This window comes from Juglans regia, chromosome 3 (assembly GCF_001411555.2).
Source record: "Juglans regia cultivar Chandler chromosome 3, Walnut 2.0, whole genome shotgun sequence".
In the NCBI taxonomy this organism is placed as follows: Eukaryota; Viridiplantae; Streptophyta; class Magnoliopsida; order Fagales; family Juglandaceae; genus Juglans; species Juglans regia.
Genome location: NC_049903.1, coordinates 1998654 through 2013919, shown reverse-complemented (window position 1 = coordinate 2013919; position 15266 = coordinate 1998654). Strand labels below are relative to the sequence as shown.

At 37.7% G+C, this 15266-nt stretch overlaps 2 protein-coding genes across 5 annotated transcripts; one reads left to right on the top strand and one right to left on the bottom strand.

Annotated features, from left to right (window-relative positions):
- Positions 1-325: 325 nt before the first annotated feature.
- Positions 326-4065, top strand: LOC109010211 (dihydroneopterin aldolase 2-like). 4 transcript variants are annotated; one of them, XM_035688161.1, is made up of 4 exons: positions 326-502; positions 1382-1586; positions 1933-2166; positions 3380-3474. In XM_035688161.1, the coding sequence occupies exons 2-3, from the start codon at positions 1390-1392 to the stop codon at positions 2144-2146; spliced, it is 411 nt and encodes a 136-aa protein (XP_035544054.1). In that variant the 5' UTR covers positions 326-502; positions 1382-1389; the 3' UTR covers positions 2147-2166; positions 3380-3474. The 4 variants fall into 4 exon arrangements, with proteins under 4 accessions (XP_035544054.1, XP_035544055.1, XP_018846513.1 ...); XM_035688162.1 differs by lacking the exon at positions 3380-3474 and adding an exon at positions 3017-3223; XM_018990968.2 differs by lacking the exon at positions 3380-3474 and having other exon boundaries at positions 327-502; positions 1933-2475.
- LOC109010210 (ubiquitin carboxyl-terminal hydrolase 8-like) lies at positions 3814-14591 on the bottom strand. The gene is made up of 13 exons (XM_018990967.2): positions 14243-14591; positions 13568-13771; positions 12655-12796; positions 10788-10847; positions 10514-10609; positions 9342-9695; positions 9082-9222; positions 8813-8983; positions 7822-8079; positions 7056-7210; positions 5612-6145; positions 5177-5450; positions 3814-4824 (listed from the first exon to the last, which is right to left on the bottom strand). Exons 1-13 carry the CDS (start codon positions 14548-14550, stop codon positions 4708-4710), a joined length of 2814 nt encoding a protein of 937 aa, XP_018846512.1. The 5' UTR covers positions 14551-14591; the 3' UTR covers positions 3814-4707.
- Between the last annotated feature and the right edge of the window lie 675 nt (positions 14592-15266).

Sequence of the window (15266 nt, the reverse complement as noted above, 5' to 3'; positions counted from 1 at the left end):
GCAAGTATAGCCTGTCATTTTTAAAAAAAAAAAATTCATATATAAATTCTATATTTATCATTTCTATTCTAAAATTTACACAATACTCATACACTCCCCACTTACTGTAAATATCATTTTCCGTTCGTTCCAGAATAAAGTAAGAGTGCATTGATCTGGATATGAACTGGCAAAGTGTGTCTGGTGGGGACCACTTAAGGAAAAGTGCTAGGACGACGTCAAGTGAAGAGTCAGAGGAGAACCGGCTATACGGGCCACTAGCGTCTTGGCATAAAGTTAAAAGGGCAATAAAGTTAAAAGGGACCACCCAGACGTCTGTTGCGTAAAGTAGTCGTTGACGTCGCACGAATAACCGCAGCCGCTAGGTTTTAGCGTACGCGTCGGCAATCGACATAAGGAATTACCCCTTCATTCTCCCCTTATCTCATCTTGCCTTTTCATTTGCGTCATTTCTGCCGCCGCACCCCAGCCAATTTAGGACGCTCAGGGACCGGACCAACAGGTACATACTCGTCGTTTTTTCTTTTAGGGGGATTCAAGGTTTAATTTGGTGGGCTTGGTTTAGATTGAGCATTTTGTTGGTGGAGAGGATAAGGGAGAGGTTAACTGGCTGGTTTGGATGTTGAGATAAATTGGATTGAATTGTGAATAATAGTATTTTGTAAATTTTATTGAGATGGGTTTAATTTTTTTAAGTTGTGATTTATTTAATTTTTTAGGTGGAAATGAATGAAGTAAGTTGTAATGAATTTAAATTTTTTTTATCAGAAGTTCATCAATTATTGATTGGAAATGAGTCGAGTATTCTTGATTTAGTTCACCTTTTGTATCCAAGAAATGAGAATCCCAGCCACACCACCCCAAAACCAAGTCCAGACTCCGACTCTGGCTCCAACCGATCGGAACGGAACAAGAGTTTCAGAGTTGGATTGAAGGGACGCCACCAAATTTCCGCTTGACGCTGCTACTTGTAGTGGTCGCCATGGCAGTGCACCAGTGTGTTTGCCATGCTCTACCAAACCACCCCTTTGCCTTCCCCTTGTTTTGTGGTTTAAGTTTCAAACATACAAGCTACTCGTAGGCCTTTGTGAAAAAAAAAAAAAAAAAAGGTCTCATTACAAAAATGATTTTTTTTAGTGTTCTATTTTTTACAAAAGCTTGCGTGAGAATTGTGAATTTGATTTGTAGAAATCTTTTTTTTTTCTCTACCCAAATCCTATTTTATTCTTTATAATATTTTTTAATGATTTAACAGTCATGTCTTTTTTCCATTTTAGTAGCTGGAAACTGTGGAGTCTGTCTAATCTTACATGAAGCACATAATGTTTTCATCTTATCCTTTCTGAGTGTATGGATAATAAGTGGTGACTCTGATCATTAGGAGCGTTGATGGAAGATGATGCAATTATGAAGGGAGACAAACTTATATTGAGGGGGTTGAAGTTCCATGGATATCATGGGGTGAAGGCAGAAGAAAGGAAGCTGGGTCAGAAGTTCTTGGTGGATGTTGATGCATGGATGGACCTCCTGCCTGCTGGTAAATCTGATAATTTGTCAGATACAGTGAGTTACACTGATATTTACCGGTAAGCTATATATTTGACCCCCACAATGATCCTCTCATTTCAAGTGAAATGATGGTATCAATTTTGTGTACCGTGCTGATTTCACTTATCAACAGTACAATAACTAAAATTCATTGATACTATCTATTTCGAGTGAAAAGAAGATGCATTCCACACTAAATTAACACGTTTATAGCAATTGCAGTAAGTCTGAGGTCATGCATGATTGGTAGATATCCTGCAATACAAACCTGCATAAAGTGTGGTTAATGGTGAATCTTTTCTTTATGTGACCAATACATATGTTCTGCATGCTCAGTTTGATATAGGAAGAATATAAACGATGGGATGAATGGATGAAATGCAGAATAGTAAAAGAAACTGTGGAAGGGCCTGCTCAGAATCTTCTGGAGTCAGTGGCTCAACTCATTGCGTCTACCACTTTTACAAAGCATCCCCAGATATCGGCCGTTCGTGTGAAAGTTGGAAAACCTCATGTGGCTGTTCCTGGTTCTGTTGACTACTTAGGCGTTGAGATTCTCAGGCACAGAAGTGTTGACATACCAAACCGTGCTGCTTAGTCAAGATGCTTTGAAATAAGGTTTCTGAATAATTATCTGAATGTCGAACTTATGCTCTGGCGTATAGAGTAATGCTAAGTATAAATTTCAAATAGACAAGTTTCATACAAGTTTTTTGTAAAAAAAGTGGGTCCCACTAATAAAGAATAATTTTTTTTAAGTGAGGTCTACTTTTTTACAAGGACTTGTATGGGACTTGTACAAGTCATTTTCTCTCACACACAAACACATATGCTTGGGATATGGAGTAGGCTTCAAATTGAAATGCCAAATTACTCGGCGAAAGCATGAGTTTTGCATTTGCATACCCAGCTCTGCAAAAAAAAAAAGAATTAGAGAAAAAGGTGGAAAAGACTCAAAAGAGAAACTAAGAGCATGGCCTAATTTAAAGTTTTATTATAAATAATGGATTAAAATGAAAATATTTGAATGCAAATGGTGCCTGAGATTGAAACAAGGTTGCTCCTCCATTTCTAAAAGACAATTTCAACTGAAATGGAGGCATAGAAACTAGGAAGAGATCTCTCCACACGTGCACAAAACTTTCTGTCAGGTTGTGAAACATGGGAAACAAACTGGGACTCGTGCAGCCATGGCAGTTGGTTCACGAGCTTTGCCCCTGCTATTCCAGATTGGAGTAGCCACTGGTATTCTGAACACATTCAAATACCAGATATGATATATTATTTCATTAATTTCATGAACATGAGCCAGCATGTAATATAACATAAATTGAACGGTTTGCTAATATAAAATAAGATGATTTCAAAATGCAGTGCAAGGTCTCGTCCTTATTGGTAATTTTGAAAAGTGTAGGGTTCTATTATCTGATGATACAGTCCTTGCGGCTCGCTTGACTGTCATTTGCAGCTTCGACTCGCATGCCACGATCTAATGCAGCAACCAAGTTGACCTTCGTAATCAACCTTGTAATGAAAAACACAGATGTCTCTCCCAGCCCACCACTTCTCCCACAAAACAGAGCCAACTGATGGTAATTGAGGCCAAAGAATTTTTAGAAATAGCCACCTAACCATTATAAATTATTCTCTGTTATAAATCTCCATAATTTCTGTCTGATTTATGTTTGCAGTTTTAACTTTAGAAGTTATGTTTAGCACTCTTATTTCAAAAGAAAATTCGATTTCGAATTTCAGACCATTTGTAGATTCATGTCTTACAATAATTGATTCAATTATTATCAATTTCCCAATCACACTACTTGTTTGACAGTTAAAGTTGGCATTGGAGGCTTCAGTAATAAGTATGGGTGCTGCAATGGCGCTTTACTCTGCAACTTCTTGTACTCTGGGAAGATATGGAAACGGTATCCCATATCACGTCAATCTAAGTGGATGGCTTTCAGGAGGAAGCACGACTTCATTTCGAGGGGGGAGAGATTCGCAGAGTCGGGAGAACCAGACTCGGGTGAGAGATTTGCGATTTGCATTCAGAAAATAAAAAATAACCACGTTGATAATCTGTACAAGGTGGTAAGGGCTTCCTTATAAATTTTCTTGACGACCGAAACTCTGGAGTCTAAAAGATCAGAGTCGGAAATTTAGACTTTGAAATTCAGGCAACCTGATACACCAACGAAAGAAACCTCATGACCATAATTATTTATTAGAATTCTAATTAAACTGAAACCTTAATCGTTTAAAATTTGATTACGTAGTTTTCAAGTTTGATTCATTCTCCTATTTCTCTTTGAAAAAGTTCAACAATTACACCTTTTTCCTTGTCATACCAACGAAACATCATGTGATTGTGCCACTTACAGGGATCAGTGTAGAAATCCTTTTCCTCATTCGAAAAAGAGCTCCAAAATCAGAATCATTAGGTGGCTGTTTGTGCACAATCTGGTCAGCCTTCCCAATCAGTGATTTTTACCAGTGAACATTCTTCAATTCAGTCTGCTGGAGGCCTCCATGGACAGATATCCCATTATATCATTGCATGACTAGCATTGATACTTATTCTTTCATGTATAATCTCCTGTGCAGCGTAATCGTGTGAATGTGTACAGTGGCTTCAAATCTGTCAGAAAACTTCTACGAAGAAAGCCCCCTGCAGCTTCACAAGGACGACAGTTTGCTGCAACTTTTTCAAGCTTGGGGTACAGCACCAAGACTTCCATGGTCAACCTACCCTACTAAATGTTTAAACTATGATTATTCAATCAAATGGAAACAAAAATGGATAATATATCCAAATATGTAATAAATAATATGTTGTGTGAGGGTCAGTCAAGAATTATTTTGAATTTATGTACAACACAAAAAAAAAAGGTTGTAGTAACCTATCCCCATTCATTGGTGCCCACTGAAATGCTGTACAGTATTGAATCCTCTGTTCCTTTGGTCTCTACTGCCCACTGAAAGCTGTACAACATTATATCCTTTGTTCCTTTTCTCTATGTTTAACCAAAAGTGTGTCACTCCTAGAGAAAACCTATGAAATGGTTCGAGGGAAAAAACTTTATCCATTTCATTGGCCGTATCCTTGCTGGCTGTATCCTGCTTCCAAATTGTTAGAATTAACTATACAACTATGACGGATTATACATCCGGGACTCTCCTGTAGAAAAGAACATACGCAGCTGATGTCTTTATCCTGTCTTTGGTGATAGGGAAAACCTTGTCGTCATCAAACTCAACCCACATACCATTGCCATGCTGCATACGAACAAAGAGAAATAGAAAACCCATAAAAAATCCAAAGTCATGTATTTCCAGAAAAGATGTAGAGATGTTCCTGCAACCAATTTACAAAAACATCTATCCATGTGTTTTTACATAATTGTGAAGAAACAAACCCGCAGCTACTCACTAATTTTTACTTTTGAGGTTATTTTATAATAACTGAGCCACTTCCATATCAAGGAAGCCACAATATCACAAGTCAGTCAAAATTGTATGGGAACATTACTACAACTAGTGTGTAGTCTCACCTTTAGGAGTAGAATACTGGGAAAAGGCACCTACCAAAAAGCAATCAAAAAAATTTCTATAACGAGATGCCACTTACATGAACAGTTGCAGTATAGTGACCGCCACCCAAACCTCCATAATGATTACTAATGGCATACAGCATGTAGCGATTGGACAACTGGCTATTCTTGTGGGCAATGAAGGTTGAGAAATCCAGATCATCAACTGGGAAGTTGACAAATGTTTCTAGCTTGTTCTTAAAATATCGTCCATATGAGAACCTCTTCAAATGAATAACAAGAATCTCGGGCAATCTCCAGAGATCTAACTTTTTGATGGCTTGCCGAGGATTCTTACAGCTAGGGCAGTACCTGCAGTTTTATGTAGCTGCAAAGTAATTATAAGAGAAATAAAGGGATAACAACTTGCATTTTTTTCAGTTCTTGCTCACAAAATTAAGTCAAGAATGGCTATCAACAAGAACAAAAATCTTCCAATGCCAGAATGAAGAATGAGAACACGCTACACTAACCACATGTCTTCTGGTCCTAATGGCTCTTCCTTTAAGAAGGCTTCAAGGCATTTGTATAGAGAAACAGAATCTTGAGTCCTATTTATGGACCTCTGGGGCTTAAAGACCTCGGGCAGTGAGCTGAGAAGGCATGTATCATACATCTCAATCATCTTATCTGACCATAAAACAATCACCTCCAACTCCTTGATCGACCCTGAGACCAGTACTGGCTCATTCATCTCTATCTCAGAAAACTCTGGTCCTCTGTAGAACTGGAAGTCAGTATCCAAATGTGTCTCGTCCAGTCTACCACCATCTGACCCAGCACCTGCATCCAAAACAGTAGGGCTGGTGGCATCCTCCATTTCAGAATCTTCCTTACCAGAATTTCCCGCACCCTCATCGTAATTATATAATCCATCTTCGTTGGGCACTAAAAATGGACTGAGTATTTTCAAAAACCCTTTACGAATATCAGATCCATTAGAAGTATCAGACAACCTTGCTACAAGTGGAATGCCAAATGTCTTCCTTTTTGGGGTAATGCCATAACTGCAATGCCAGAAAACTCATAATAGAGTAATGATAAAATTCCAAATTTAAACAAGTACAACAAAAATTGCATCATTTCTTCAAGAGATCACAAAGGATCTGAGGAAATTATTGACAAAATTCAAGTCATAATAGATTCATTTTCAATACAAATATTTTTTAGGTTATATTTGCTTTATCAAGACAAATTTTTTTGCAATTTTCAAAATGTTTGACAAGCATTTATTAGCATGTTATATGTGGCCTTTAGCTTAGTTTTGTTTCTTAAAGTTTGTTGTTACCTAATTATACTCCTACTGTAATTTATTTATAGGTCTATGGAACGCATGGGTACTTAGTGTGCTTCTTTCTTTTTCATGCAATTCATTTTTCAGCTTCATTTGCCTCTTTGCAACTCCAAGTCGAACTCTTACCCTATTGAAACCCTAAAACATCCACATACTTTCTCTAATCATTAGCCACAAAATAACTACTTATGCAAGCCTTAAAGCCCCATTATCAAGTGTTGTCTATCCATCACTTTTGTTTTCAGAAATAGCTTACATAGCTAAACAATCCCACCTCCTGCAAGCATTCAATCTAGAAACCCCAAACCCATTGTCAATCATAAGAACTAAGAGCACACGTTCTCAAATCTAAAGCCCTAAAGCTCACCACAAAAGCAATACTAGGCAGGTTTTCGGAATCTGTCATACATCACACTCTAATCTATTTAATTCCTTGCAAGATGTTTCTGTGGTCACGCACAAGTTCTCTGATGTTTCTCATTGAGTTATAACAATAGCTGCAATTCAGACACGTGGATGAGAAAGGGAAAAAGAAATGCAGTAGCAACCCAGAAGTGAAATCACCAAATAAAACTCACAGTATAAAGCCGAAACAAACTCAATAAGGAACTAATCAAACTTACTTTTCCACCTGTTGATGCTTGAAAACCACTAAGGGTGATTTCTCGCTGTCTTTTGGTAACCGATAGGCAACAAGTTTGTCCTCATCCCTAATCAAGGCTATAGCACCAGATGGCTCAAGCCAATTCAGAATGCTTTTTATAGCATTTATGACTACCTACAAATTGCTCCACATGGTCAGTGCTCAACATGGAATCCACAAACACTTGGGAAAAAAGAGAACAGTCCCTTTGACACGGGGATCCCAAATGATATACATGCATATATATATATATATATGGAAAGATGGAGATAAAATAACCTAATGATTATAACTCATCTCATCCCACATAGTTAATTTACATTATTTCAACTACTTTACCAAATTATCTAAAAAATTATTTTGATAAGTAAATTATCTAAATAATTAGTAATAGATCTTACACTGTTATGGTAATATGATAGTGCCACAGATGACAGAAAAGAGTGGTGGCCAAAATGTTTTGCATTTTTTATTGGTGGGAATGAGACTTCAACTCATGATGTCACCCACAAGCCACTCTTATGGGAGATGGAATCATCATTTGAACCATAGGTCATTGGCATGGTGGTAACCAAAATATGATTGCATACAATGCAATGATTCCTGAAACATAGTTATACAATAGAAAAGTTCCTATTACTATGCTAGAGGATAAAAGTAGCCACCCAAGTATAGAAGGTCACCAAGATCAAAGATCAAAAAGTGTTTACAAGCTCAGTGATATTTGAAAAAACACAGCAACATACCTCAGCTACTAACAGGGTTTCATCATCTCTTAAAGAACATTGAGTGCTTAAGACATCAATAAGATCTGTGAGCCTCCCACCATTTGGAACAACTACGTTATACACAGCTGGCAATGTAGTCCCATCAGTGCTCACTACTGTCAACGTCATTGTCCGCATTGTTGTCGAAGGTAATGGAAGCGATAGGTACATAAATGGGTCAAATGTGATAGAAACCTTCTTGCAAAGAGGGCAAACCAGCGTTGATCGATACTGGCCCTAGAAAGTAAGGAAAACATTACCCAATTAATTAAATGGTTTATCTGATAATTGTAGATGCCAGTCCCATAGCAGCCTACAAAATTATTTAATGCCCTAATCATTTTTCAGCATTAGCCATCATAAGGCATTATTCATAGCAGCATCAAAGACTTCCAACAAGAAAGTAGGAGTCCTTAGTTTTATTGAATTGTAACGCCCCAATGAAAGGCCCAAACCACATGTTCTATACTCCAAAAAGACTAGTTAATGATATAATTGGAGCCCCATTGGAACCTTATAAAGAGCAAGAACTTCTCCTTCTCAAGCAATATGGAATCTCATACACCACGTACTCTTATCCTTATCAAATGAGATATTACAATCTCCCTCTCTTAAATTCTCAACGTCCTAGTCGGGCCAATCCATCGTAGGTGGTACGGCTCAAGTCCCACATTTTTTGTTGGGATAGGCTCTGATATTATTTATAACGCCAATGGAAGGCCAAAACCACATGGCATACACTCCAAAAGGACTACTCAATGATACAATTGGAGCCCCATTAGAACCTTATAAAGAGTAAGAACTTCTCCTTCCTAAGCAATGTGGAATCCCATACACCACCTATCCTTATACTTATCATATGGGGTATCATATGAACATAGCATCACATGTAAAAAGTAAAGTCTTGTATACAACTAGATGTCAAAATTTTCCATTCCATGCAAAATGGCAACCCCCTAATACAACTCACTTGGCATGCATCAACAACTATGGAGTCATTGCGAGCAAGGTGATTCTTCCAATATTCTTCTGCTACTTCTTCATCTGGATGACCTTCAACATCCTTGGCTTCAATATACGGCTTGCACTTAACACGATTTAAATCTTCATGGAGTCCATCCAACAAGAACGCAAGAAACTCCTAGATCAAAGACAGTTTAACATATTCATGAGATTACTCCTCTCACATCTCAGAAATGAAATTGAGGGGTACTCATAAACAAAAATAACTTCACTAACTTGGGAATCATGTTGATTATAGCCACTAAATTGAGGAGCAAAATCTGAAAGTTTTTTCTTGAACAGTCTTGGAGCCACAGGCCTCACTCTTGGAGCCCATAGCCTCCTTAGTAAATCTCCAAATGCTAAAGCAAGCTCCCCCTGAAAGCATGAATGAACATATTTAACTAGAGATAAGAGGTATAGAATAAGCAAATATGCTACATTTGGACAAGACCACTCGATAAAAAAAGCAGATATAACATAAACATAAATCATACTTTCATCCCCAATGGGTTATCATAATTTATCTCCTTCTGGTAGTCTCCAAGGAAATAATCAACAAGCTTTGTAGTATGCACCAAGCACTGGATGGAACTGTTCATGAAACAAGTGTTCCCAAGATTCTGTAATCCTGTCAAGCCCAAGGAACCAGCTCCTTGATAGCTACCACCACTTCGTGATGAGTTAGTTAAATTTAAAAAACAGTCCACTCTGTCAGTGCTCCCATTCATCTTAAAAAAGCCACTGCAAAAGGGATCTTCCACCTTGGACTGTATAGCCATCTCATCATTCCTCTCATCTCTGCCCCTTGGAGCATCAGAAAATCCATAGACTTGCAATTCAAGAAGAATCTGCAAGGCCAACATGCAAACAATGAGCAAATAAATCAACTAATCATGTGGTCAAAACTCAAGTTGCTGCATATTTTTATTGTTACAATTATGAAAGTGAATCATGAAGTATATTCCAATTTCTGAGTATTTGGGCAATTTCACAATCTTGCTAATGGAATAGAATTATAGAAAGCTCAACAGCATAAGATAAGTAGACCATAATCAGAATGATCTCTCCAACAATTTTTATAAAATACAACAGTTTTAATGAGAGAACATCAAGAATATCTCTAGATTGTTTCCTCACAAGGTAGTCCTCCAGGGCCATTATGACATCAAGGAGCAAAAAAGGAGCCGCCACAACTTATTGAGTCCATCCAATATTGGTTGTGTTCACATTTTATCTTGGTTAATATTTTAGAAGCAGGAAGAGGCAAAAGATGCCAAGGGATAATTTAACAAAATGACTCCTGTGAGGAATTTGCTTCTCAGATGACCAACTACTAAAATTAAAGGGACAAGTTCCCCCCAAGGCCAACTTGAAAACCTCTACAGGATCGGAAAGTTATCCTCTAAACGGATAGGTCTTAGCAATATTCTAGCCCAATATCAGTTTTCGACTCACAAAAAAGATCCATTACCTCCTGAAAATCCCTTCTTCACTGATTATAAGTAAAAAGACTAAAGACTCTTTATTTTCTTTACAACAGGTATGTGGGAGAGAAAGAAGCAAAAGGGATGCTTGATGGAAGAGTATTATTCCCAAGCAACTTTGTACACAGACAAAGAACGGGGAATATAACAAAATGATAGCAGTCAGACAATTATGTACTTACCTCTTTCCCCAGTTGTGCAGGAGTATCTTTACTCATATTTATTCTGTCATTAAAAAAAAATTGTGTTGTCTGGCCTGAGAAGTCCCAAATGCTTAACTGTCCAATCAAATAACAGAGCAAATATATATCATTGGAAAAAAAAATGAAGAAGCCACTATATCAGAGATTTTTTGGAATGAGATAGTATTATCTTAGCTAAACCATCATCTCCAAAAGAGAGACATTGAGAGACAGAAACGTCACAGAGAGAGAGAGAGAGAGAGATGGAACTCACAGGTTCAGATTCAGAACCGAAAATATTGCGGGCTCTCTTGTAAGAATTATGCACATTGTCCTGAAAAATGAGCCAAATGTCAAATAAAGTAGTAAAGCAACTCAATCCAAAATACCAGATGGTTTCAAGTTATACACACAATGAATGGTATATCAATCTAATACTGGGTAACCTGTAAAGTGCATTTTGCTCTTTTAACCAAACTTTTTTTTATATATATAAGTAAGAATAAAGCTCTTCCAACCAACTTCATGGCACTTTGACACCATATACAATATTAAGGATCAATATATTACTCATCATCGCTACTAAAACTCATGCAACCAACATCAAAGCTTGCAAGATTGGGTGACTCGAAGGAGATGGGCAGAAAACAGAACAATGTCTAACGACAAGCAAAGTGTGTGGTACTGGGGTAGCTCAGTCCTGGGAGAGAAACTTGGATACAGTCCTATCCTTCAGCAGTTTTTGCATCAAATGTATAGTCTCAAAATTTGAATCCATGCACTTGGACTCAGAAGCTTAGACTTCATCATTGCACTGAATGATGGAGTCTGCTACAGAGAACTTTAATGTCAACCAACCAACTAAATGAACATCTTCAACCCGTCTGCCAATGGTAAGGTCAGCTTTAGATTGCTCTATAAATGGTATCTGTCCAAGGAAATATATTTAAGTAAATATAAGAATTCTAGAAAGCCTACTCCAATTCTTTCCTAAACATGCAGTCCTCCTTCGTATGGCGCCCATGTCCATACCAACAATTCTAAAGAAAGCAGGGAGGAAGATGGAATGAGGGATAGAGAGATCACCCAAAGTGTTGGAAGACATTAAAAATCACCCATTCTTAGCAAAATACCCACCTTTGTACATTTATTTATATAAGTTTAAAACTAAAAGCAACATTCCATCCCTAACATTGCTTGTAGAGAATCAGCATTGTTTATAGATTGTTTTGGTACAACCCATACATTATAACCACAAAGCTTAAGATCTACTTGGTGTTACTCTCTTCTCTTATGTTGCTTCCTTTCAGAAGTATGTGCGCTGCTGCCTGCAACACTACCCTCCACCATTCACTTCTATGAAAAATTATCCGACAATCCTGTTCCAAAATGCTCTTATAGTATACCTCCCAATGTCATACTATAGTACTAGATACCGCATCATAAGGCTGGAATCTTTGGCTATGTTTGGTTGTTGAGGTGATCTTAGATGATCTGAGTTGATCTGTGAATAGTAGTGTTTTGTGGGTCTCATTGAAATGTGTTTGAATGTATAAAGTAGACTGAGATACGTGTTTGAGTGTATGAAGTAGGTTGAGATATGTTTAACTTTTTATGGAAAATTGAAAAAATAGTGAGTCTCATCAATGATTGGTTTGAGATAGGCTAAGATGAGCTCAGCACCCAAACATAGCCTTAAAAAAATTCAATCACAACTCCTTTGAGAAGCATTTCAAAACCAAGTTTGTATCTTCTGTCAACACCAAAGAGCATAAAATTTTTGCCTAGCTCTCATTGAATCACACTGCTTCTAAAATCATTCAAAACCACTTAAAAAAAAAAAACAAAAAGCATTTAGAAAACAAGCTTGTATCTTCTGTCAACACCAAAGGGTAGAGGCCTTTTTTTCCTAGTTCTTTCTTTCTCAAATAATTCAATGTTTCCGATTGCGATGGAAACTATATTAATAAACAACAGCTGATATGTTAAGCTCTGAAAAAAAGAAAAAGATTTATCCAACTTTAGGAAAACATCCGAGCATTCATCAGCCAAATCCAAAATGCAAGTATAACAGTACTAAAAGCCTGTCATGGTTGACAATCAGTGGAAACAAGGATAGAAGATTATATCCCAAAACTGACCTTTTGGCTAACTTTTACCACTAAGGAATTTGTTTCCCACAAAACAAAAAGCCTAATTTGTAAGGGAAACACATCCTGCAAAGAATCTCCAGCACCATATAGACTTCCAATATCCTTCTCTGCTGCATTAAGATCATAATGCCTACAGAAAGCGAAGAAGAATTCAATTCCAAATATATCATGCCCTTACGAAAAAAATGCCAAACATACAATGCAGATTTTTGTGATGCATTAATATAACAATGAGGAGAAAGTTCTAGATTTTTGGATTAGCTTTCAAATGACACCAGTCCTATCTCAATAGGATTCTCAAGTCGATAGTCATCAGCAAAACGATAAGACATGCGCAAATCTAACTCTAAATCCGATATTAGATCAAATCTGGCATTTACCATGTGAAAATCAGCCTGAAATCCAAGACAGAAAATCTGATCTGTTTCCATACGAAACTTCCATATTATCTTTGGGTTTCAAGGGCTACAAAAGAAAGGAGACCTGGACAAGGGAGACCAGGGAGAGCCGATTGAATGGAGAGAAATAAGAGAAAAGGACTAAATTAATATAGGAAAACAGAGAGCACGGCCTGAATAAGAAGAAGAAGACCTACTGCAAAGGAGGATTTGCTTCTAATTTATACCATTGATATTAAATCTAGGAAAAAATGGTAAGGTTCAGATTTTTTTTTTTTTTTTTTATAAGTAAAAATATAAATGGTACGGTTCAGATTAAAACTGAAATAAGTAGTTTCGTCATGTATGTCATTCAATAAGAACCAGGAACTGATTAAAAAGAGCCGTCAGGCATTATGCTTTTCAGACTAACAAGATGATGAGTTCTCACAATGAATAACCTCTTATGAGTTCTCATTAGCAAAAAGAAGGAACATAATTCAAGCAAATGCATGTCTGCTCACCGTTTGAGTGCCCGCAACCACAACGCTTCAGGAAGCAAGGCATATTCACGGCCTGAAAATCCTTCTTTTGCCTTGTTACTCTTTCCAGAATCGACCTTCTTCAAATCCAGAACGATTTCGGAGTCGGTGTCATCATTCACTGATACAGAGTATAAAACACCTCCCGTTTCGTCGTCATGATCACGCTGCGACTCCTTCCACCACCTGAAATTCAATGCAAAAATAGCGAGACCATTTAAAAAGTCGTTTTTTCTTCTGGAATTCGTTGCCTGAATTCAAACCACAGACTATTTCTACGTTCACGAAGTACACCTCGTTTATAAAAAAAATTATCAGCACCGGGCGTCCAATAAGATAGTCTCAACTAATCCCGGGGTGAACAGGCGCTCAGGAAGTTCCTCAGTCCGATGGCCCGCAAGTGCACCTCGTTTAAAAGAATTTGGAGCAATAAAAGAACGGTGACGGGTCCAATTGTCTCCGTTTTAAAAATTGTTCCAAAAAATCACGAGCTTACAGTAAAATTGTCCATAAATACAATCGACACATCACGACGTTGGAACCTAAATCCACCATTGCTTAGACGAAGACCTAAAATCCTTTGGTTTTCATAGCTTTCCCGGCAATCAAACAGACAAAAAACGATAAGAATAAGAGAAGTGGCGGATTGGAAGATACCTATAGGGAACCAAGTAAACCTTGTCAATGGAGTTGTCCGCGCCGTCTTCGTAATCGTCGCCGAGGAGGCGACGTTGGGGGCGGGAGCGGTATGTGGAGTCGATGTCCCAGAGGTCGTCGTCGATGGCGGAGGAGGAGAAGAAGTCGTCCATGGTGAAGAAAGCTAGGGTTTTGGAGGCGACGGCGCGTGAGAGGGACTTGCAGAGGTGGAGCGTGGAGAGGGAGAGGCGAACGAGCTTTTGCGAGAGGAATTTGGTGGGTCTGACGAGGAGGAGGTGCAGAGGGAGCTTTTCGGACAGACGGCTCATTAGCCTCAATTAATACGGCTTCCCACTCCTTTACTCTCATTTTTCTTCCCGCAACACACTTTCCTTTTTCTTTTCAATTAATTTTTCCCCCCAAGTCTTTTGTCTTTTTTTTTATTGGCCCGTGAGATTTGGAGAACCCACGACAGAGGTCGGCGCCGGATTCTCGTCGTGGTGGTGGGGGGACAGTAGGATAGTGCTTTACACGCGCTTGGAATGAGAGTGGGAGGTGTGAGGAGTGGTCTAGATGGTTCTCGCTAGGTCGGTTGCATACTTTTCGAATGTGTTTTGCAGGCGTCGATTATAGACACGTGGCATATGGGTCCCAAAACTTATCGTTGATTGAGCGTGGCCCCCCACCTTTTCCACTACTGGATTTTCGGCTATGCCAATTTCATTTTGGGCTAAGCAACGCTTTTTACTCTTTTTTTTTTTCTTTAAAATTATTAATTTTCATTGTCTTTATCTGAACTCTGAATTTTCATTGTATATTATTATTTTCAAAAAAAAATTATTTATCATTCTCATATTGCACAAAAAATATTTTTTTATTTTATATTTTTCTCTCTTATAAAATGTATAGTTTACAAATAATGAATAAAAAAACTCAATTAATTTAAAAAATAAAATTAAAAAAATAAATATTAATAGAATGTGTGAGAATAATAAATAAAAAAACTCTTATTTTTATCATAATAATATGTTAAAATCTCAAGCCT